At 50.0% G+C, this 23,746-nt stretch overlaps 1 protein-coding gene and 1 pseudogene across 9 annotated transcripts in view; both read left to right on the top strand.

Annotated features, from left to right (window-relative positions):
- The window catches only part of ST3GAL3 (ST3 beta-galactoside alpha-2,3-sialyltransferase 3), a 183,484-nt gene that overhangs the window by 144,596 nt on the left and 15,142 nt on the right, over positions 1–23,746 (top strand). For all 9 annotated transcript variants that reach the window (XM_035018781.1, XM_035018786.1, XM_035018780.1 and 6 more), the window contains 4 exons: positions 12,487–12,581; positions 15,671–15,734; positions 16,534–16,629; positions 16,923–17,109. In XM_035018781.1, the coding sequence (XP_034874672.1) occupies positions 12,487–12,581; positions 15,671–15,734; positions 16,534–16,629; positions 16,923–17,109 (442 nt within the window). The remainder of the gene's footprint in view (positions 1–12,486; positions 12,582–15,670; positions 15,735–16,533; positions 16,630–16,922; positions 17,110–23,746) is intronic.
- Positions 3,986–4,583, top strand: LOC118019519 (annotated as a pseudogene).

Genomic DNA, 23,746 nt, shown 5'->3' with positions numbered 1-23,746 from the left:
ATTACTGTAGTGATTATGGTGGCCTTTATCAGATATTTCATGCTGCCTCTGTCTGTACTTGGCTGCTTTACCCATCATCTGCAAAGGTAGGGACTCTGAGCTGTGGATTGTCATGTTCCCAGTGACAAGTGCAGGGGCTGGGATCAGCTAGGGCTTAGCACATGTTGGCGAGATGGATGGTGGGCACCAAGGACACATGGGACTTGAACTCTGGGTTAGATGGCCCCTGCAGACAGTCTGGCCATCATCCGTGCTCTCACAGGGGGAGGGGTGCTTGCCTCTCAGCAGCTTCTCAGCTCACAGTTCCCCCTGTCTGCCTGTGCCTCCTTCGTCCACACTAGGCACAGGCTGTCAGCACAGTCAGTGGGAGCCCTGTCAGCAGGAGCCCGGGCACTGCCCCCTTGGGGGCCCCTGGCTCAGCCTTTCCTCTCCTCCTTCAGCGTAGGCCTCCCTGCCTGTCATACATGTCATGCATGTGGCTCCAGGCTGTCTGTGGCCGCGGTCCCTAGGCAGGCCGAGGGGCAGTAGCTGGTAGAATTTCAGACTCGGGAGGGGTTTGCTGTGAAACAACAGAGACCTTGCTGGAAGCAGGGAGATCCAAGTGTCCATGAGGAGCCCCAAGAAGGCAGCCCCCAGACCTCCACAGCAGAGCAGAAGTTTGGCCTGGACTGGCCCAGCAGGATCTACACTGTAGAGTCTGCCACCTGAGCTGCTCCTCCCACTTCTAGCCAGCAGGCATTTGCTGAACACCTGCCGTGTGCTCGGCCATGTGCTTGGCCGTGTGCTCGGCCGTGTGCTCAGGGTGCCCTGCAGCCTGCTGGGGAACCAGGCAATGACACTAGCGTGCAGTGAGTGCCATGAGGACAGAGTACACAGAGAACCGTAGAGACCAGAGGGGCCTCCGTCAGCCCCGTGTGGCTCAGGGAGGACTCTCCCTTTTAGAAGGTAGAGATGCTGGAGTCCAGTTGAAAAATGAGCAGAAACTGAGCCTGTGAATGAGAAAGGGAAGAGAATTCCAGGCAAAGGGAATAGAGTATAAAATCATGGAGGCATTAAAGAGTCTGGCAGGTTGTAGAAACTCTACTTTTACTTTTTTTTTTTTTTTAAAGATTTTATTTATTTATTCATGACAGACAGAGAGAGAGAGAGAGAGAGGCAGAGGGAGAAGCAGGCTCCCCGCAGAGCAGGGAGCCCGATGCGGGATTCGATCCCGGGATCCTGGGATCATGACCTGAGCCGAAGGCAGACGCTTAACCATCTGAGCCACCCAGGCGCCCCTGTAGAAACTCTAAATAGTTGGAAATGGCTAGCGCTTAGGGAAAGGGAGAAGAGAGGAGATGGTGTCTGAGGCAGGTAGACAGGAGTCAGATCACAGGGCCTTCATAAACCAGACTAAACAGCTTAAAATGTATCCTCTAGTTAGCAGCTGCTATTGGTAGAAACCCATATCAAACTAATTCAAACACAAAGAAAATGTATTGGTTTATGTAACTTAAGTTCGGGGGCTGAACTATCTTCAGGCCCACCTGATTATAGGACCCAAGCAGTCTCTCTTCCCCAGTGTTTTGGCTCTGTGTTCATCTCGGTTTGCCTGTTCCGTAGACTGTTTTCTCTATGTAGCCATGAAGATGGCTCCAGCAACTCGGGGCCTGGGGAGGGCCAATTTTTTCTTAAAGGTCCAGTTAGTAGATATTTTGGTTTTGCGGGCCACAAACTATTGCTGCAACTGCTTGACTCTGCTGTCAAAGCATGAAAGCAGCCATAGACATTAGGTAAATGAATGAGCATGGCTGTGTTTTAATAAAACTTTATTTATAGAAATGGGCAGCGGGTCTATGGGCTGCAGTTTGTACAAGCCCTGTTCTTTTTTTTTAAAGCATTTTGAAGATTTATTTATTTGAGAGAGTGTGTGTGCGCACATGCACCCGAAAGAGAGAGAGAGAGAGAAAGAGAGAGAGTGGTCGCATGAATAGGGGGAGGGGCAGAGGGAGAGGGAAAAGCAGGCTCCCCACTGAGCAAGGAGCCTGCCGCAGGACTCGATCCCAGGACCCCAGGATCATGACCTGAGCCGAAGGCAGCCGCTTAACTGACTGAGCCACCCCTGCTCCCCTGTACAAGCCCTCTTCTTGGCTTACGTGGTCATAACAACTCACGATCTCAGAGAAAAAGAGAGACTCCCTTATCCCCCAGTGTCCACATATTAGACCTCAGAGAAGAATTTGATTCATCCCACTTGGATCAGGTGCCCATTGTTGAGCCAATTACTGTGGTTGAGGGGTGAAGTACCCTGATTGGCCAGCCTGGGACATGCGCAGTTGCAGTGGTGGGGGTCAGCTCAGTAGGACCGCACGGAATGACAGGTAGGATGGGCTTACAGAAGAAGGTGGAAGGAATGCAGATACCCACTGCAGGGTTCCAACAGAAAAGAGCATGAACTGAGTGCCCGAAGTGACCAGTGATGATCCGGCTTGAAATCGGTCCTGGCACAGCGTCAGGGCACCAGGCCAGCCCTGGTGGTGCTGATGCACACCCTGTCCTGGCCTCTTCCCTCCATGCAGAGCTTGCACCTCAACTGCTTTATTTACACCAGTTGGAATGCCCTTGCCCACTCCTTCCTTCCTCACACACGGCTCCATATCCTGGATGGGACGAGAGGGCAGATTCACCGGGAGGGGGGACCAGGCTAAGCTTGTCTGCCCCTGGTGGGCGCTGCTTCACTGTCTGGCCTCAGCAATACCTCACCTTGTCTTGAAGGGAATATATTCTCCTCTCTTTGCCTTTGCCTCCACTACCTTTCTCCCAGAACACCCTTCCCGACATTCTCCCCCAGGTCATTTACTTGTCTTTCAAGGCTCAGCTCAGTTTTGTTGTCATCTCCTTCACGAAGATTCTCCTGGACCCCTAAATTGGTCTAAGACCTTTGTACCCCTACCTATTACAGAACGCACGATGTGCAGATGGATTTGATGATCATTTATTTACCTGTGTCTGCTATTTCCTCCTGAAGGGAAGGACCAGGGTTAATTTTCCTTTAGGTTCCCCGCCAGCACTCAGCACAGGCGCTGGCACTGAGGAGGCAAGTAGCTGTTGGATGGGGCTGCTTTCTCCACTCTGTCTCGTCCCACGCAGGGTATGGAGGCCAGAGCTTCGTGCCGATGCTTGGAAAAGGACTTGCTGGTTGCTACCCGCTGTTTGTGTTCTCTACCTCTGTGCCGCTTTTCCCTGGGCGAATGTCCACCTGCCCTATAGATTTACCATCCTTTCTCCTCCTGCTCTGCTGCGCTCTCAGGGGACCCATTCAGGTGGTCAGCAAGGGAAATACGCAAGCAGACGTCAGTTTGACAAGGCATTTGGGAAGTGCTCATCTTTCCTGCACGGATGTATACCATAAGCATGGATGTATACTATTTATGGTATACATCTTGCTGCAGCAAGATCCCCAGCAAAACCAGGTAAATTCTAGAAAGCCCATGTCCCTCTGCTTTGTCCAGCTCACCACTTCCCAGAACAGGTTCGAGGATGGTGGATCTGTGGGGTTTTGCTTTCACTCTGCTGCATGACAGTCTTGCTTTTGGGGGGGGCCAAGACCTATGGCTGAATCTAACAGACTGATGTGTTATGGCCCCTGGTCCTCAGGATGCATTCCTGGGCTCTGCCTTCCCTTTGTCCCCTGGGTGCTTGAGGTGCTCACACTTATTATTGGGGTGAGTAACTAGAAGGCTAAAGAGGCCCATATGGACAGCTGAAGGTGTGTGTTACCCTACTCCAGCAAACCCCCATCTGGAGGCACTTTTTCAGTTGGGTTGGTGGGAACTCGGAGGAAGACCCTACTCTGGGTCTGCTGGTGCTCACATATAAGAACTCCCCACACCCTAACTGCCATCTTACGTCCCTGCGTGTGTGCACCTAATCTCAGCTGGTCTGCCCGAGACCCCCTGAGCGCCAACCCTATTCCCCTGCGCAGTCCCATTTCCGTTCCAACAAGATGAAAGAAACTATCATGAACCAGGAGAAACTCGCCAAACTGCAAGCACAAGTGCGCATTGGTGGGAAAGGAACTGCTCGCCAAAAGAAGAAGGTGGTTCATAGAACGGCTACAGCAGATGATAAAAAACTTCAGTTCTCCTTAAAGAAGTTAGGCGTAAACAGTATCTCTGGTATTGAAGAAGTGAATATGTTCACAAACCAAGGAACAGTGATGCACTCTAACAACCCCAAAGTTCAGGCGTCACTGGCAGCGAACTTTCACCATCACAGACCAGGCTGAGACAAAGCAGCTGACAGAAATGCTACCCAGGATCTTAAACCAACTTGGTGCAGACAGTCTGACTAGTTGAAGAAGACTGGCTGAAGCTCTGCCCACACAATCTGTGGATGGAAAAGCACTACTTGCTACCGGAGAGGAGGAGGATGATGATGAAGTTCCAGATCTTGTGGAGAATTTTGATGAAGCTTCCAAGAATGAAGCAAACTGAATGGAGTCAACTTCTGAAGAAGATAAAACTTGAAGAAGTTACTGGGAGCTGCTATTTTATATTATGACTGCTTTTTAAAATTTTGTTCATGGATCTGATAAAATCTAGAGCTCTAATATTTTTAAGCCCAAGCCCCTTGGACACTGCAGCTCTTTTCAGGTTTTGCTTATACACAATTCATTCTTTGCAGCTAATTAAGCTGAAGAAGCCTGGGAATAAAGTTGGAAACAAGTTAATAAAGTTCTTTGCCTAGGAAAAAAAAAAAAAAAAAAGAACTCCCCACACCCTGATAAGACCCAGTCAACCTCTCCTGCTGGTCCCTGGATACAGGCTAAAGTGCTGGACCTTCGGTAGTGGTTGAGGTTGTTGGGGACATTCACCGTCTATACTGCACCTCAGTCACACCACTGGGCATTAAATGAGCTGAAAGATACCTTCAGAGGGTCCTGGGTTGCCCTTCCTAGCTGGGCAGTCTGTGGACAGGGCAGCCTGTGGGCCCTGGGGTCAGAGCCTTGCTATGAGAGGCAGAGGGGTCAGACCCGCCCTCATCACGTGCCCTCCTAGAGTCACAAGTCTCCCCACTACTGAGCTCTAGGATCTCAGGAGAAAAGAGGGACAGGTTCCAGTGCGACTTCTCTCTCCTTCCCGGGTTCCTTCTCACGCACTCACACACCCTATTGCAACCTGATCCTAAAGCTGCCTCGCGTGCTGGAGCCCTGGGCTGGCAGGCTGGGGCCCGTCCGCCTGAGCCTGCCCCACCCTCCCCTGCTACCCCCCAGGCCAGGGCAAGCAGGTCAGGCGTCCCACACCCCCGCCAGTCTGACCAGTCATTCCACACGTCAGAGGCCACCTCCGCCCTGGCTAGGCCCCCAAACTGGCACACTGGTCTCTGGACAGAAGTCCCTGGTTCTCTTCCCTGTGTACCAAGAGGCTCTGCCCAGGCCACCTGCAGAATTACCACAAACACACATACAGACATCACGGCTACCATCACCCCACCCCATTTCCTGTTGTTTATGGCCCCTGGCTCTGCTTCCAAGGCCTCTGAGGGCACTGAGCCACTTCGTGGGGGCTGAGCAAAGTACAGTGGAAACACTGCAGGAAGAGGACAAGCCCAGCTGGGGGCATTGGGGAAGGCTGTGCAGTGGAAACAGGGATTTTCCTGGCAGAGAGAGAGACAAGGGGATCGGGGAATGGAGTGTGTGCCTGTGGGGGGGTACATTTTGGGCAGCGACACCGCCCGTGTAAGCGTGTGCAGCCCAGTATGTTCGGGGGGCTACAAATAGTGCACCGTTGGTGGGACATAACAGTAGTCTCAGAAGAGTGAATCCCAATGACATTAGATTGAGGAGTGACTGGGAGGTGAGGGAGTTGAGACAGCATATCTGTTGCTGTTTCTAGACGTTTTGCCACAAAGGGATAGAGAGAGAGAGATGGGTAGCTAAAGGGGTACGTGTTCAGGAAAGTTTTTGGCTGGGTTTGTGTTTGTTTTCACATGAGAGAGACCTGAGCTTGATTTATGTTTGGGGGAACCAAACAGAAAAGGGAACCATAGCATGCTGGAGAGATCAGCTTGGTGGGCCTGGGCAGGGGGTAAGGAAGCAAGGAGCGGAACGAGTTCCTATCTGAGCAGCATCCTGGTTAGGGCCATGAAGTGAGAGAAGAGGTAATTTGTTTAGAGCAAGTTGGAAAGGATAGAGCGTTTGTGGAGCTTGGAGAAGGTTTGGAAGAGCCACTGAGCAAAGTAGAGGGTCCAACTAAGGTTCAAGCCCATGAATTTATAGTGGCAACAGCTCGTGTGAGTGTGGCGGGGGGGAGGGTATGTGTGTGTAAGCAGGGTAAGCAGCGCTTAAAGTATGAAGTATAAGGTAGGATTAGATTAGTCTCCGAGTGAGTTTTGCCTAATGGGTGGGACAGAAGGACAGTGGAACTGGAGGTACGGGGTCTTGGCAAGAAAGAAGTAAGAAATGGATGGGATTCTAGCCCGGAAAGAGATGTAACTTGGGAATGAAGAGAACTTTTCTTTTCTTTTCTTTTCTTTTTTTTTTTAAAGATTTTATTTATTATTTGACAGAGAGAATGAGAGAGAGAGAGCACATGAGAGGGGGGAGGGTCAGACGGAGAAGCAGACTCCCCGCCGAACAAGGAGCCCGATGCGGGACTCGATCCCGGGACTCCGGGATCATGACCTGAGCCGAAGGCAGTCGCTCAACCGACTGAGCCACCCAGGCGCCCTGAAGAGAACTTTTCTAACTAAGACTCAGAATCCAGAAACAATAAGGTTAAAAGGTTGATAAATTTGACTACGTTCTTAAAAAATCTATGGCAAAAAATGATGGAGGAAAAAGAAAGAAAGAAAACACCATAAGCCAAGTAGATGTTAAATAAATAAACAAACTAGGGTGCCTGGGTGGCTCAGTTGGTTAAGCGACTGCCTTTGGCCCAGGTCATGATCCTGGAATCCCGGGATCGAGTCCCGCATCGGGCTCCCTGCTCGGCGGGGGGTCTGCTTCTCCCTCTGACCCTCCTGCCTCTCATGCTCTCTGTCTCTCATTCTCTCTCTCTCAAATAAATAAAATCTTTTTAAAAATAAATAAATAAATAAATAAACAAACTAGGAGAGAGATTTGTAATTGCGTCTCAGAAGGTTTACATATTTAATATATGCAGAGCTTCAAAAAAAAGAGAAGATTGTTAGCTAAGGTGTGATCATAATGCACTGTAGAAGTGTATCAAATCAACATGCTGTACATCTTCCACAGTGACATAACTTTGATGTCAATTATGTGTCAAAAAAAGCTGGGAGAAAAGAAAGAAGTAAGAGACCGATAACCCTGTAGAAAAATGGGCAAAAGATAGGAAGAAAGGTAACAGAAAAAGAAGTGCAGATGACCCCTTTGTATATATGTAACAATGTGCAATTTCACTTATAATAAAACAACACAGATACTATCTCTCTCCTGTCAGACTGGCAGAACTGAAATGTTTGACAGCATGTTCTCAAACATCGCTGGTGGGTACTACGATAGCACAATCCCCATGGAGGGTAATTTGACAATTTGGAGCAAAATTACTTATATGCATTCTCCCTTTGACCCAACCAATCCACTTCAAGGAATCCATTCCAAAGATGTACTGGCGAAGAGAAAAGACATACACATGAAGTCATTCATGGTAACTGCTGTTGGTAGAAGCTACTTTACAAAAGACTGCAACAGCCCAGGGGACTGACTGAATAATACTATCAAGTATATAATTCCATATACTACTGTGGAGTGATCACCACAATATATTGTAGGTGGGAAAAAAAACCAAAAACAAAACTCAGTAGGCAAAACAGTGTGTTTAATATGCTATCTTTTTATTGAATAAAGAAACACTGCACACACACGTATGTATTATGTATTTGCCCACATCAAAAATAACAAAAGGATAGAATAAAAATGAATTGGTTATAGGAATAATACTAGTATGAATAAAATAAAATGAATTTAATAATAAAAATACTCTATGGGGATAGAAGCAACAGGGGTCAGACACAGAGATAAATGTTAGACTCCTCTGAATATATCTTGTTTTGTGAGTTTAGTTTTGGCATTGTGTCAAGTTTTATATCATCATAAAACAAAATTAAATTAAAATGAAGTATAAGCAACCCCTAAAAAGCAAAAGCAACATGAAACAAATGAACTTAACTAGGTATCATTGATGGATTAAACTCCGCAGAATTATTTCAAGTGGCAGAAGCAAAATCATTTGTCTGTACTTCTCTAGTCTGGTATACCTGAAGGCAGAAAGAACTATAAAGAAATTTTAAATTGGTTTTAGTAATGATAGTGTTAGTAATGTTATTCTGAAACTATTATATCTTCTACATGTACCTGTATGTGTGTATGTATTAAGATAAAGCAAATAAGCAATTGTGTTAATATCACTATAAACAAGAATGTCTACTTAATTGAAAAGAGATACAAATATAAAATGAAGGAAGCTTACATAGATGACGTTTATGGTATGTGAATTGTATCTTAGTGAAGCTATGAAACAAGAGAAAGAAAGTATAAATCTTGTCATCCTGAATTTGGATTGGGAATACTAGTATAAATGCATGATGTATTTTCTCTTTAAAAAGTATTTCCTGCTTTGTCCCCCTGAAAAGGCCTGGGGAAAATGACTAACCCTAGCAACGTGAGCAACCTAGCCATCAAGATGGTGGTCTCTAAATACCATTTCCAATGAAAAGGAACCAGGGCTCCTTGGAAGATGACCGACTCCAGGTGGAGGCAAGAAATGTACAGGATGAACATGGGACATCTTTAAATACTAGACATCAAGGCTGTTTTCTAAGATTACTGGAGTATGTCAGAAGGATTCAGGAGCTAAGAGGAAAAGGCCAAAGGGAGAAGAAGAGAGAGGAAGAAACCTATGGATTTAGAAGAGACTAGAGACCAGCCCAATTCAATGTGTGGACCATGCTTACATTCTGATCTAAATAACCAACTATTAAAGTATGCAACAACAGCAAACATTAATGAGATAATAGGAGAAATCTGAAATTGACTGTTGCTATTAAGAAATTATAGCTAGGAGCGCCTGGGTGGCTCAGTTGTTAAGCGTCTGCCTTCGGCTCAGGTCATGATCCTAGGGTCCTGGGATCGAGCCCCGCATTGGACTCCCTGCTCTGCGGGAAGCCTGCTTCTCCCTCTCCCACTCCCCCTGCTTGTGTTCCCTCTCTCGCTGTGTCTCTCTCTGTCAAATAAATAAATAAAATCTTTAAAAAAATAAAATAAAATAAATTATAGCTAGTGTTTTAGATGTGATAATGGCTTTGAGAGGAGTTGTTTAGGTGTGGTTATGGTTTTTAAGGTGGCCTTACCTTATAGAAATTAATGCTAAAGTATTTTATGGATAAAATGGCATGATTTCTGGGAGTTTCCAAAATAATATAGAGAGTGGGAGGGGCTAAGAGAAACAAAATTGACCATGGCTGAAATCACTGGATCTGGGTAACAAGTCCATGAAGTTTCACTGTTTTGTTTTTCAACTTTTGTGCATGTTTGAAATCTCCCGTAATAAAAAGTTTTAAAAATATATCCCCACCTGGCGGGAAAAAAGAGTACCCTTTGCACAAAGGTGCACCCAACTAGGAGAAAGAAATGTTTGAGGAGGCTGGCTCCATCTGTCAAGAAATAAAGAGGGGCTGCAAAATGAGCAGCTAAAACATGAAGACCCAATAAAAGAACGAGGAAAAACAGATAATAAAAATAAGAAATAAATAGGTTCTACACTAGCAGCAAAGAGTTTTAAGAAATGCTTATCAGACCCATGTCGTGCTTTTTGCCAGGATCTCTCCCATGAATTATTTTTGTTCATTACTTATGGTCTTCATCAGCTCTAGCTTCTTTAACAGACTACCATAAGCTGGGTGGCTTCTCAACAACAGAAATGTGTTTCTTATAGTTCTGGAGGCTGAAGTCTGAGATCACAACACCATCATGGTCAGGTTCTGGTGAGAGCCATCTTCAGGTTCAGATGGCCGGCTTCTCCTTGTATCCGTATATGGTGGAAAGAGAGCTAGTTAGCTCTCTGGCCTCTTTTTATTTTTTATTTTTATTTATTTTTAAAGATTTTATTTATTTATTTGGCAGAGGGAGACAGTGAGAGAGGGAACACAAGCAGGGAGAGTATGAGAGGGAGAAGCAGGATTCCTGCTAAGCAAGGAGCCTGATGTGGGGCTCAATCCCAGGACCCTGGGATCATGACCTGAGCCGAAGGCAGACACTTAACTGACTGAGCCACCCAGGCGCCCCTCTGGCCTCTTTTTAGAAGGGCACCAGTCCCACTCATGAAGGCTCTACTCTCATGACCTGATTACCTCCCCAAAGGCCCCTACCTCCGCACACCATCACAGTGGGGATGAAATCTCAACATACGAATTTGAGGGAACACAGACACTCAAGACTGTAACACTAATATTGGAACTGATATTTTTCGGGGTCATATTTTCACTCGTGTATCCATGTACATTTGATTGTTGGGAGTCAAGTTGGGTCACGTTACCAGCAGCTTACTGTTTTTGTTTGATCCTGTCTTTGTGTATTGAGAGAAAGTTGCATCCATTTGCATAGTGATGTTTTCATTATTATAAAGTGAAAAAAGAGTCTACGGAGCTCAGTACAGATATATACCAAAAGGTTAGTTGCCTTTGTGTTTTAGGATTATGGGTATTTTTTATTTATTTGTGTTTGTGTGTCCATCCATCAGTATTTTTTCCCCAAAATCAACACCTATTACAAGCTACACCATAAATAAGGCTTTTTTTAAAAAGTAAAAATCAACATAATGAACTTTCTAATCAGCTGAATAACACAGGGAAAAGGAGAGGAAAAGGAAAAAAAATATGTTGAGAACGTTTGGCAAGATCTTAGGGGATTTTATTAGCATATGACAGCCAGTACCTATTGGGAAGCAGACAAAATCCTGTCCAAGCCTGATTGAGAAACTTTGCAAACATTTTATAAGCTTAGTCCCGACGCAGGAGGAGAGGTTCTTGGTGCGGGCTTATCCAGGGACCTTGTTTTCTTTGCTGTTACACGTAGGTTGTGGCCAGGACCCTCAGTGCCTCTGGGAGAACATCAGATATATTAATGTACTTTGATTTGATCTGCCAGGTATGAGAAACCTGCATGCCCCCTGTACACAGAAGGGAAGCGTGCTAACTCAGAAGTCCAAAGGAAAGCTGCTCTGCAGGGAATGGCCTTTCTGTTATCAAGTGTTGACGACTTCTTCCTAGCCATGAGTAATGGGGCTTGGGGGGTGTGGGGCAGGATGGCAAGTTTTCTGCCTCTTTCAAGTTCACTTCAAAATCTCTAATAATATTAGGCCTCCAAGTGATTATTGATAGTATTCCTCCTGGGTAGGGTGATCATGATGGTTAGTGAGGATGGAAGTGAGAAAGGTTTGCTTAAGTTGGAGTATATTCACAGGGCTAAGTTCTAGCTCCTGGGCTTATACGGCCTCTCCTCCAGTCTTCAGGTTTTCAGGGGCTGATTCAGGTTGAGTTAGAAACACAGGGATGGAGCCAAGGCCTAGGCCTCTTCCACACCTTCATTCTTGGCCGGCAAGGCCCCAAGCAGGCCCCACTTCAAGAATCAACACACAGTAGACGATCAAGTGCTGGCCGTGTTCTGGGCCACCAGGTGCCCCGAGAAAGGTCTCAAAATCCGGTGCTAGGTTCCATGCATCCCTGAAGAGCTTGGTTTCTCCCGTCGTTCTCCCCTCATTGCCATCTCAATCCCTACTGACTTTGTCCCCACCACCCACAGCCTGCACCCTGGCAAGTAAAACTTTCTTTTCCCTTCTCAACTCAGCGTCATCCCGCCCTTCCTTTTCTCCCCCTTTCCCTCCCATCTTTCCTCCAGGCCAAAATTACCCCCTCCTCTTCTGCATGTGCCCCTCCCCCACCTCCTGAGGAGCTTGGGGTTCCCTCCATCCTTGTCTCTGCCAGGCTCCTACCTGTGGGAGGCCTCCCTTCAGCCCTGCCTCCTGTGGCTGTTCTCCCTCTCATCGAGAATTCTCCTTCCTCCTCACCCTGGGTGGTCCACCTCCCAGAATGCTCCGGGCACTAGCTGTCTTTGGGTCTCTTTCTGCTCACCTGGTCAGTATGTCACCTCCGTGTTCCCAGACTGCAGGGACAGTGTAGGTGCGTGCCTGGGTCGCCTGCCAGAGAGCTTGCCGTGCTGCACCTCCATCCTGGCCGAGCGGTCTTGCCTCTCCACCCCTATAGCCGGCCGTGTGGGCACTGGCCAGACCTGCCCCTTCAAACTCAGGCTCCAGTAGACAAGCTGTGTCAGATGCCGCACAGCAGCTCCCCCCTGACCAGGGGCAGGGAGGGTGCTGGAGCGGGAAGGTGCTTCTGGCAGATCCACTGCCCTGACAGATGTGCTGAAGAGCCAACCTGTACTCCTGCTTGTTGCCTTTGGGAATCCTCAACAGCCCTGTTGTATTCCAGGTTCTCCAAGCCAGCACCCATGTTCCTGGATGACTCTTTCCGCAAGTGGGCTAGGATTCGGGAATTTGTGCCGCCTTTTGGGATCAAAGGTCAAGGTAGGTTGGGAGCCCTGGCTCACTCTATATTAACATGGGATCCCTCAGCCTGTCTCCCTGCACTCAGGACAGGGCTGTACACTCAGAAGTCCCCATGTTGGGGATCCACTCCTCTCCCTCCCTCTTCCCCTTCCTTTCTTTCTTCCGACTTCAGTGGACTGTTTATTTACTCAGAACCCACCACTTGGCCAGGGTCAGGCATACAGCAGTTCAGTGGACAGTACAGTCCTGCTCCTTAAAAAAGCTCCAGTCTAGTGGAGACCCAGGTACTTAGAGTGCAGGGCAGTAAGGGCTCTGACAAGGTAAGAGCACAGTGAGATCACAGGACAGGATGCCAGGGACATCCATGCCGGAGGACCAGATATGAGAGGGAAATCCCTGAGAAGACAGAGGCCATCCCTGACAAAGACCCCAGCCTCCTCCATCATCCCCTCCTTACTACCCTGGTCTCTCCAGTCCTTTCTTACCCTGTCCAAGGCTTACCTGTCCCCTGTGCCCTCAGAACTGTCCCCTTCCATTGCCTTAGGGACCTTGCTCATGCAGCTCCCTCCTGACTTAAGACTTTCCCACCCCTGACAGTTTAACAGTTCTGTTGCCTTGTCAAGTGCCTGCACTGTTTCATGGCATTGTAGAGTTTGGGCTTTTAGGGTCAGACATTGAAGGATCAGATCAGTACTACTTCTTTACTAGCTGTGACCTTGGACAAGTTACTTAACCTATCTGTGCTTTAGTTTCTTCATCAGTTAGATGGAGAAAAATACTACCATTGTATTAGGTTGTGGTCAGAATTAAGTAAGATCACTGTTGAAGGTGTGATATCATTTGGCCAGGGGACTAAAAAATACATGAATCCTCCACTCAGTCAGTCCATCCCTCCCTGAAAAGAAAACAGGGACCGGCAAAAGGACTCTTTGGAATGGGAGTTTTGATCTCAGATCCCCAAAGACAAATCCAGTGGGTAGGGCTGAACCATGTGAAGAACTCCTTTTTACTGGGTGCAGGTAGCTAAGCAGCCTACTCTTCTCCTAAATCCTTGCTCAAGACTCTGATTCTACTAAGCTACAAAGACCTGGAAAGGCTGGTACACAGCCCATTGGCTAGCAAGAAGAGAGCACCTGCTAGTTTATACCCTTTCTCCTAATGTCCCCTCCTAGAAAACAAAAACCCAAGCCATAGCCTTGACTTTGGCCAATGAGTAGCAATATGCTTTTTCTTAGAGGTGAAATGGGAGGTGGGAAAAGGAGGAGGTCTGTGGCCTTCTCTGAAGCCCTGCAGAAGGGATGCCTGAAAGCACTGAGTATAGAACCCTCCTTAAAGATCTCTTCCTTACCCATTCTCCTTCATCTCCTGGGAAGATTCGCTGTGCCTGCTGCCTCCTCTTTCTCACCATTTAGTCCTGAGCACTCTCTTCCTTCCACCATCCGAGTGACACTGCTCAGTGCCCCCGTGAAATCCAAAGGGTCTGTTTCAGTCCCCAACTTGACCTCTTGGCTGCATCTGACAGTGTTGTCCACCCTGTCTTTTAAAAAAAATGATGGGGCTGTTATTTTTAAGTTGGGAGGCATTCTTTCTTTACATGGAATACTTCAGGCATATAAAAAAGAATGAAGACTAGTACAGTGAGCACCGTGTACTGTATACCCAGCTTAAGGAATAAAACATGAAATACAGTTAAAGCTATGTGTAGCCCTTCCCGTTCTATTCCCCTCCTTCTCCAGGAGACCGTTAGTCTGGTTTTAGGGTTATTGTTCCAATGCCTGTGTATCTATTTCTGTGACATATTTATATATCCATCTAAAATGTATTGTTTTTGCATGTTTTTACATTTTACAAATAATATTTTGTGTGTGTGTGTGTACTTTTCAGATTAATTTTTTTGCTTCTGCTTTTCAGGTTTATCTGTATCAGTACACATAGCCCAAGGTTGCGTCTTTGTTTGTTTTTACTGCTGTGTAGTATTCCATGTACCACATTTAACCTGTTTTCCTTTGGCAAACATTTAGTTTGCCTCTAACATTTACTATTACAGACAGGTCCGCAGCAAACCTTCTTGTCTCCTTAAACAAATGTGTGAGCATTCAGATGCTGTCTTCCTAGGAAGAGAGTTGAACGATCTTAGTGTACGCATATCTACATCTTTGCTTAATGTTATTAAGATGCTCTCCACTATGGCTGCACTGATCTACTTACTTTATCTCCAGATCTCTATGTACATTACCTTTTCATCTTCCTAACGACTCTGCAGCATAGGAATTGCCATCTTCATTTGAAAGATGGGGAATTAAAATGCGAAGAAAGTAAGTGATTAATCGGAGGTCCCAGAGCTCTGAAGTAGCGCAGCCAGGATTTGACTCCAAAGCCAATATCATTATACATTATATGATAATGTTCCCATTATGCCAGAGTTTGAAAAGAGAGCAGTTCCCATCGCCAAAGCCAGAGAGAGGCCAAGAAGAATGAGGTCTGAATAGTGGTCACAGGATCTGAGGACACAGAGGTCCTGGGCCCCTTGCTGAGGACCTCCTGAGTGGAGTACAGGTGGGCAGATGCCAGGCCTTAGGGCTTGGAGATGGAAGGCGGCAGAGACAGGCTGGCAAGACCAGGACTGGAGATCGGCAGTGTTGGAGGGGGAAGTGCGGGGAAGACAGTATCAGAGACTGAGGCAAAGGGGTCTGAGTTGGGAGCTGGCAGAGCCCACTCGAGCTCTTTAGTGTTAGTGGCCTCTGTCTCTGGGCAGATCCCGGGCCTGGGGATCCGTGTCCTGGGGCCTGAGTGCAGAGCCTCCGAAAGCCAGAGGAGACCTCCCAGGAAGGGCTGGGAGCCCTGGGAGAGAAACTGCATGTCGGTGCTGGGGACTGGCTCTGGGCAGAACCGAGTGTGCCTGCCTGTTCCCCTGCCTCTGTCTCGTTCCTCGGGACTACAGCTAGGCCAGTGGCCCAGCGCAGCCTTGTGCCCAGAGCTCCCTCCCCACACCATCACATCCACCTCCACCCTGCGCAGGGGTGTGTGCCTCCCCCCCCCATCATCCGCAAACACTGCACGGGCATGCCAGTGACCCTCTAACGGTAACCTCCCTCCTCTGTCCACAGACAATCTGATCAAAGCCATCTTGTCAGTCACCAAAGAGTACCGCCTGACCCCTGCCTTGGACAGGTGAGCCACTTACTACCCAGCCCCCTGCCCCTCAGCTGCCTGGCATGTGCAGAGGCGTTGAGACCCCGCCAGCCCTGGCTGGACACGAGCAGATTCTCCAGCGTGTCCACAGGCGCACACACAGCGCCCATGCTGGGGTGGTAAGCAGATAAGATAAGGGGGGCCATCCAGCTGGCCTGCACCCCCTGGGCTGTAAGCACTTGGCAAGATATTTCAGTCCTCAGCCGTCCGAGGTCTGAGGGTAAGGACAGAAGACACTGGGCTGAAATCAGCCCAGCACTGGGACTGAGAGCCTGGGTGGTCGAGGCAGGTGGGGGGGCCAGGGCTTAAATGCAGGAGGCAGTGACAGCTCTGAAGCCAATGGACCCTGGAGGGGGGAAGCCCCAGGCGGGAGGAGCAAGATGAATAGGGCTTTCTGATGGCCAATGGGAGCATGGGGGCTTCTGAGCTGAATATAAGCCCAGCCTTGGGTCCCAGAGCCTCCAGGCCTGTCCTCTCTCTTGAACTCCACTAACCCTTGGGGAACCTTTAGCCTAGAATGCCATCTTACCAGAGGCTCCTTCCTCACCACCCCAGAACTGGTGCCCTTGCCCCTTCCACAGCCACGCTGTCCTGGAGAGTGTCTGGGACTAGGGATGTCAGAGAGTCCCAAGTGGCCCAGCTACCCACAGTATGGTTTTGGCCTCAGAATGCTGCCAGAAGCCCATCGGTCTTCCCCGATCCTGCACTTGGCCAGAGGGGTAGGGAGAAGGAGCCCTAGTGGGCAGCTCTCTAGAGGTCTCTGCCTCTCTCCCCTCAGCCTCAACTGCCGCCGCTGCATCATCGTGGGCAACGGAGGTGTCCTTGCCAACAAGTCTCTGGGGTCACGAATTGATGACTATGACATTGTGGTCAGGTGAGCTCCCCAAAGCAGGGCCTCAGGCACCTGAGGGTCCTGGCCCAAACCCTTGTCCCCGAGTCCATTGAGAACTGTCTGTCTATCTGGCCATTTGGGCTGGAGGTCAGCAGAAGCCTAGAGAAGAACCTCTAGGTTTGGAGGGCTCTGGAAAGCTACGTGGCTCCAGGTGGCCTGGCTCCCTGTTCTCTGCCCCTGGGGAATTCTGGGGTCATGGTCCCTCCCCAAACACGAGCCCACAGGCCCCGTGCAGTGAGCCCAAGGCAGGCTCTGACTGGGCCTGCTCTCTGTAGACTGAACTCAGCACCAGTGAAAGGCTTTGAGAAGGACGTGGGCAGCAAAACTACACTGCGCATCACCTACCCTGAGGGCGCCATGCAGCGGCCCGAGCAATATGAACGCGACTCTCTGTTTGTCCTCGCTGGCTTCAAGTGGCAGGACTTCAAGTGGTTGAAGTACATCGTCTACAAGGAGAGAGTGGTGAGCTCCCCATGCACCAGCTCCTTCCCCTCTTGCCCTGGCCTTGCCCGGCTGCCAGGTCAGCCCCTTTCCCTGAACCCAGCAAAGAGCAAGTAGGAACCTTTCAAAAGAAGCGTCAGTGACCTAAAGCTGAAAGACACACCCAAGCTCAACCAAGGGACAGAGAGGCCAGGGGGTCCAAGGGGCGCTGGTGTGGGCTCCTGGAGCTACTATGTCTGATATCTGCCACCCGCCCAGATGCCCAGACGGTGTATGCTTTTCCAGCCTTCTCTAGCCAGACCCTGAGTCCCTCCCCAGCAGGCCCTGCAGGCCCTTTCCTGGCCTTAGGTCCCCCTGGAAGGAAAGCTTTCATCTGGCTAGCCTCAGTGTCACTCCTAATCATCTCAGTCCCCTGCCCCCACCTTGTAGTGGCCTCCCCAAGCCCCTTACCCTCTGCGAGGCCTCTCTCATGTGGATCCACCCTCATTCCCAGCCCGGGGAGGAAAGCCTTATCTGGATTCTGGGGCTATTCTGCAGGGATAGCAGACCCCTCAGTGAGCTTGAGGGGGCCAGTTCCCAAGCCCATAAAGTCCTGGTCTCTCCCCACTTTGTACTTGTACTGCTGACCTGCAGCTGGATTCCCCAACTGCCATTGAGTCTGGTTGCACTTCGGGAATGGTCAGACTCTGTCCTCATTGTTGTAGGCAGGCAAGGGCCTGGGCCCATTTCTCTAGGGAGATTGTGTGGCCAAGTAGGGTGACTGCTTCTTGGTGGACCACCCACTGAGTCCCCTCCTGAGTTCTCTTTTTCTCAGCTCTGGGCCTACAGGGATACCTGCCAACGTGTCCGGGCCCATTTCCCCTCTCCCCTCAACCAGCTGTCACCAGCCACCCGAGGGGAGGGGTACTGCAGAGTTCAGGCCATTCGTCTTCCAATACCCAAGCCTCTTACCAGAGGAGAATGATGACAGATGGCCTCCGCCTACAGTTAGAAGCTGGTTGTTCTTTCTGGAGGTTTAGAGGCGAGTTCGGGGTTGGGAACAGCTTAACCTGCCTGAGGAGGTCTCAGTGCAGTTTGGTTTAACTCCACAGCCCTTGCCCAAGCAATGCCAAGTGCAGGCAGTGTCGAGTAGGTAGCAAGCGAGAGGGAAGACAGAAGTCGGGTCCAGGAATCCAGGTAGGTGGGACAGTGGGGAAGGGGAACCCACCCAGAGCCAAGCGGAATGAGGCGGCCAGGCTCCACTGAGTCTAACTTGGCTCCCCAAAGGGGAGCAAGGGGGTTGGCTTCAGCCAGCTCTAGCTGCAAGAAGGCCCATGCAAACCAGGGAGGGAATGGGGGCTGAGGGAGCACCCTTCTGTTTTTAGAACCATGGCCTGAAAACTAGTGTCCTCAGGGCCCGCCTTTCTCTCTGCCTTGAAGGCGACAGAAGTGGGATCACAGATAGGCATTTCTCAGGGGAAATGGGAGGGAATTGAGTCTGCCTTGGTGAACCTCCAGGGAGCCCGAGGGCTGCTCTCTCGCCCTGGCCTCTTGCCCGCCGGCCCAGCCTCTCCTGGCACATCCTCTCCTCTGTGCACAGACACCTGTCAGAGGAGCTCCTGGACGGCAGGGGCCTCAACCCATTGGCTTTTTTTAAACCCCTCAATGCCCAGTCATCATAAATGCCCTGGTGTTGGCTCAAACACCAGATCCTGCTTCCTGCTGAGCAGACTGGGTTCAAACAGGCAGGCCAGGGAGGGTGATTCAGGGCAACCAGGTGGATGTTATCACCTGTTCCTTCCAAGAACACCAAGGTCAGTTCATTCAAGGCTCTTATAGTTCATCCAAGGAAGAAAGGAAAGAAGGCAGAAAAGGAGGGCAGTCAGCTAGAGTCAGGAGACTCCCTGTGCTCCAGCCACTCAGGGAGCAGACAGCAGGGCCTCACTATTCCCAGGAAGACTCTGAGGAGCTCCCCCCTGGCCTGGCCTTGGCTGCAGGCCGACCGAAGGTACTGGAGCAGTTGGGATGAGGAATTAGGAGCTGCGCTCAGGCACGCACTCACCCATGTGGATGTCTGTGTCCTGGCCTGGCCGTACCCAGGGATGTAGGACCAGTCTTGTTTTAGTGAGAACTCATTCCCAGGGTTGGTAGGGGTGAGTGAGGAGAGAGAGGGGACCGGGAGGAGTCCTTTGAAATTCCATGAGCCTTCCCTGGCTCCCAAGTCAAAGATAACTTGGGCCTTTAGAGTGAGCTGCCAGAGGAGAGCCAGCGATGCCCATGGCCTCCCCAACCCTAGCCCTTCTTGGCGACACAGGAAGCCTCTCCTTTAGAACCCTTCCCTACTGGGCGCCTGGGTGGCTCAGTCGGTTAAGCGACTGCCTTCGGCTCAGGTCATGATCCTGGAGTCCCGGGATCGAGTCCCGCATCAGGCTCCCTGCTCGGCAGGGAGTCTGCTTCTCCCTCTGACCCTCCTCCCTCTCATGCTCTCTGTCTCTCATTCTCTCTCTCGCAAATAAATAAAATCTTAAAAAAAAAAAAAAAAAAAAGGAACCCTTCCCTACCCCAAGCCCAGGGCTGGTGCCTTCACAGGACCTCTCCCATGCTCTACTTCACTTCTCTGGCATCTGAGACTCAGGTAAATGTGGGGGAGGCTACTTCTCCAGGCCCTTCCTCTCTGGTGCCAGCCACCCACTTGTCCTGCTCCTGCAGCGATGTTTCCAACCGTGCAGCCTCTGGGGAGCTCTCTGTACCTGCCCGGAGCCTCACCGGTAGAATTCTGGCAGGAAGGAGGCAGCTCTGTGTTTGGGAGCCAAGGCCTGGCTGGGCAGGGCTGGAACGGGTATCAGGCCTTGCTCACGGCATCTGCCTGCCACTTGCTGTGTGCGCAGCTGCTCAGTGGGTGTGGCTTTCTGGTGCCCAGGAGCCTTGATGGGATCTGGAAAGGGAAAGATGGGAAAAGAAGACTGAACAACCCAAAAAACAGCCAGTGCTAAGGCCGGCCGTACTTTCTTTATCCATTTGGGGGCTCTTCTTGTCACCATTTGTGGCCCATTTGGTTCCCTGGCTCACTGGACAGCTGCACAGATGACTCCAAACAAGTTACCTAAAGGCTTGTTGTCTCCCAGCCCCCAGGAGCCCTGAGCTAGGCGGCAAGCTTGGAGGAGTTCCTCCTGCCTCAGCCAGCCTCCCCTCCCCATGCCCCAGGATGCCGGTGACCCAGAAAGGAGCTGCCCTTCTAGTCCCCCTCCCCTCTCATCTGCACTCCTGGGGGGCTGGCCTCGTTGCTGCCGGGCCTCTGATTGGGTGTTAGTTCAGTGAGGCCCCGAGACCTGGCCTGGGCGGGTATGGGTATGGTTCCAGCACGTCAGGGGGACGGGAGAGGACAGGGGCTGGAGTTGGCCCCTGGACAGCCTCGACACAGGCCTGACCTCCCAGCGGTAGCTCAGGCCTTGGGGAAGGAGGGAGGGGCCTAATGCACGAGTGGACTGGGCCCCAGAATTTGGAAAGGCAACATAGTTTAAGAGGGAAACACAGATCAGGCCTTAGAGTCAGATAGACTTGGGTTTAAATTTAGACTTGTCACTTGTTAGCTGGGTTACCTTAGGCAAGTTACCCAGGCCCCTTAGATTTAGTCTCATCCATTAAACAGGAGTAATACTACCCATCATTGGGGATTGTTTTAAAAATTAAACCAGGTGAAATATAGAAGCACCTGGCATGGTGCTTGACACTTAGTAAGTGCTGTCTGGCAATGATTAATGCTATTTATTATTTTATTATTATTATTATTACTTTTATTAGTGCTGTTAGAACAGCCTGGTGGCACTAGGGAATAAGGATTGTCTGTCTAGGCTGTAGGGTCTGACCTAGGAGGTGACTTAAAGCAGGGGTCAGAGGCCAGGCCTAGAGGAAGGAGACTCGGGGCCTCCTGGGAGAGACAGCAGGGGTGGGCTAACGGTCCGGGAAATCCCCAGGGCAAACAGGGCCACCAGGTCCCTGTATATGAGGCCTTACTGGACCAGGCCCAAGATGGGCACTGAGTGTCCATCTGCACCTAAACCTATACTCTGTTCCAGGCCAGGGAGGGATGCAGAGCCTTAGGAGCTCAGTATGGTCATTGCCTCACCTTAGGGGAGACTCAGTGCAGGGGACCTGGAAATGGTGCTGAGGCTGACACACACCGTGGCCTCTGCTGACGAAGCTTCTGCTGAGTCAGCATCTGTGATCCCTCCACCACCCCACCTGCTTCTCCCCTGTGAGGGCCAGGAGGTCTCTGTGCTCATCCCCTTGGCCGCATCCTAACTGCTGCCCCTCCACCCTCAGATAAAAAGTGCTCAGGGATTGGGGTTCGTGCCGCCCCCGCCCCCTGCTCTTCTCATCACTGTCATCTATGACCTCTTGGTTACTGTGCCTGGTAATCAGTATTATCACTGCTGCCTCCTCTCCCCACCCCCTTCCTGCCTCTCTCCCTCCTCCTCGTTCTCGTCCTCCTCGTTCTCGTCCTCCTCGTCCTGTCCTCCTCCTCCTTCCAACGTCCTCATCATAGCCGTCGCGTATTAAGCTCTTCAGTTTGCCAGCCTTCTTTAAATTCCTTCATTTGGCTCTCATAATGACCCTATTAGATCAGTTCTGTTATTATCCCCATTTGGGGGATTGGGAAACCGAGGCACAGGGAGAATGAGTTGCTTGCTCAAGCTCACACAACTGGCTAAGTGGTAGAGCTGAACTCACACCCGCTCTGCTTCTGGGTCTTCCTAAGAAATAAGCCTGACCACATCCCCCTCCTGCTTGGAATCCTCCATCAGTCAGCTCCCCCCTCCTCCCCCACAACATGGCCCATGAGAATGGTAGGAATTGTGGTTTACTGAGCCCCTCCACATGCCAGGCCCTGGGCTGCGTGATTTCCATGCAGTGCCTCAGTCAACAGCCCTCCACGGCCAGACCATGAATAGAATTAAGTGTAAGGGTAGCACCTGGAAACGTGTCAGAAATGCATTTGGAGTCCCACCTTCAGCCTTGAGAATGAGAAACTCTGGGGGCAGGCCCAGCAGTCTGTTGTAATGAGCCATCTAGGAGGTTTGGATACAGGCTCAGCTCTGATACAGCCAGACTCCATGGAACAGCACCCGTGACCTGGCCCCTGCCAACCCCTCTTTCTTGCACCCAACATACAGCCTCCACTCTGGCTGTGTCAGCATGGACGTCCTGTTTCCAGCCTCTGTGCCTCAGCTGCTCCCCTTGGCCAGGCCGTCGTAGATGCTCCTCTTCAGAGTCCAGTGAAACACTCCTCGCTCTGTTTTACTTGAGGCTTTGCTTCTCTGTCAGCTCTTACAAGCCCCCAGAGGACAGGAACGGTCGTGTTTGTCTCTCCAAGTCCATCACCTCCAGGAGTGTCTTAAACATAGTTGGCAATGGGGCGCCTGGGTGGCTCAGTCGTTAAGCGTCTGCCTTCGGCTCAGGTCATGATCCTGGGGTCCCGGGATCGAGCCCCGCATCGGGCTCCCTGCTCAGCGGGAAGCCTGCTTCTCCCTCTCCCACTCCCCCTGCTTGTGTTCCCTCTCTTGCTATGTCTCTGTCAAATAAATAAAATCTTAAAAAAAAGACCAAAAACATAGTTGGCCACACATAAATGAATCAATGGGTATGGAAACTGAGGCCCAGAGTAAGGCAGGAACTTCTGGCAGAGTAGGATTCCAACCCAAGTCTTCCGGCCCTCAGTCAGGGCTCCTTCCTCTCAGCCAGGCTGTCTCCCTCTTTCATGGCCCTGGGAGGTCGTTCTTTTAGATCCAGACCCTTGCTCTCCTTTTGCCTCTCCTGAGCATCTCTTTCCCTTAGCCATGTTTGATCTTCCTTTTGCCGGTCAAGATCACTCTCCTTGATGAGGAAATGAGAACTGCCCTGTCCCTGGCGCTCTGCGTCTTTCACTTGTCTGTCAGCCTCACGGAGCCGGCCCCACGCCGACTCCTATTTCTGTTCATCACTTTTTCCAAATATAGCTTTCAAAAAGATTTCTGACCCTCTCCTTATAGTGCACATCAAGGTAAATTCCAAATGGCTAAAAAGTAAAAAATATAAAAATACGACCAAAGGGAACTTTGAAGTAAGTAGAATAGAAATCAGATCCCTTGGAGGGAAAAGAACTTCCAAGGGATAGACGGGCTAGGAGAAATCAGATTTAATAATATATGAAAATTTATACTGAATTAACAACAACAAAAAGACTGGAGATACCACAAAACTTTGAAAAGTGTATTTGGGAAATATGACAGACAAATGGTTATTGTTACAAAAGTTGACAAGAAAACCATTAGGACCCCAGCGGATAAAAGGGCAGGAGACTGAACAGATGACACGGAAGGAAATATAACTAGGAACAACAAAAATGTGCTTAACTTTCTAGCAGTCAGAGAAATCCATGCGAAAGCAACAGGATGCCTTTATCACCTACCACATCTTTAAAGAATGTGTTCAGGGGTACCTGGGTGGCTCAGTCGTTAAGCGCCTGCCTTCGGTTCAGGTCATGATCCCAGGGTCCTGGGATCGAGCCCCGCATCGGGCTCCCTGCTCAGCCGGAAGCCTGCTTCTTCCTCTCCCACTCCCCCTGCTTGTGTTCCCTCTCTCGCTGTGTCTCTCTCGGTCAAATAAATAAATAAAATCTTAAAAAAAAAAAAAGATTTAA

This window comes from Mirounga leonina, unplaced genomic scaffold (assembly GCF_011800145.1).
Source record: "Mirounga leonina isolate KUSES-001 unplaced genomic scaffold, KU_Mleo_1.0 Mir_173, whole genome shotgun sequence".
Lineage (NCBI taxonomy): Eukaryota > Metazoa > Chordata > Mammalia > Carnivora > Phocidae > Mirounga > Mirounga leonina.
Note: the sequence above shows the minus strand (reverse complement) of the source record. Positions and strands in the feature narration are given on the sequence as shown.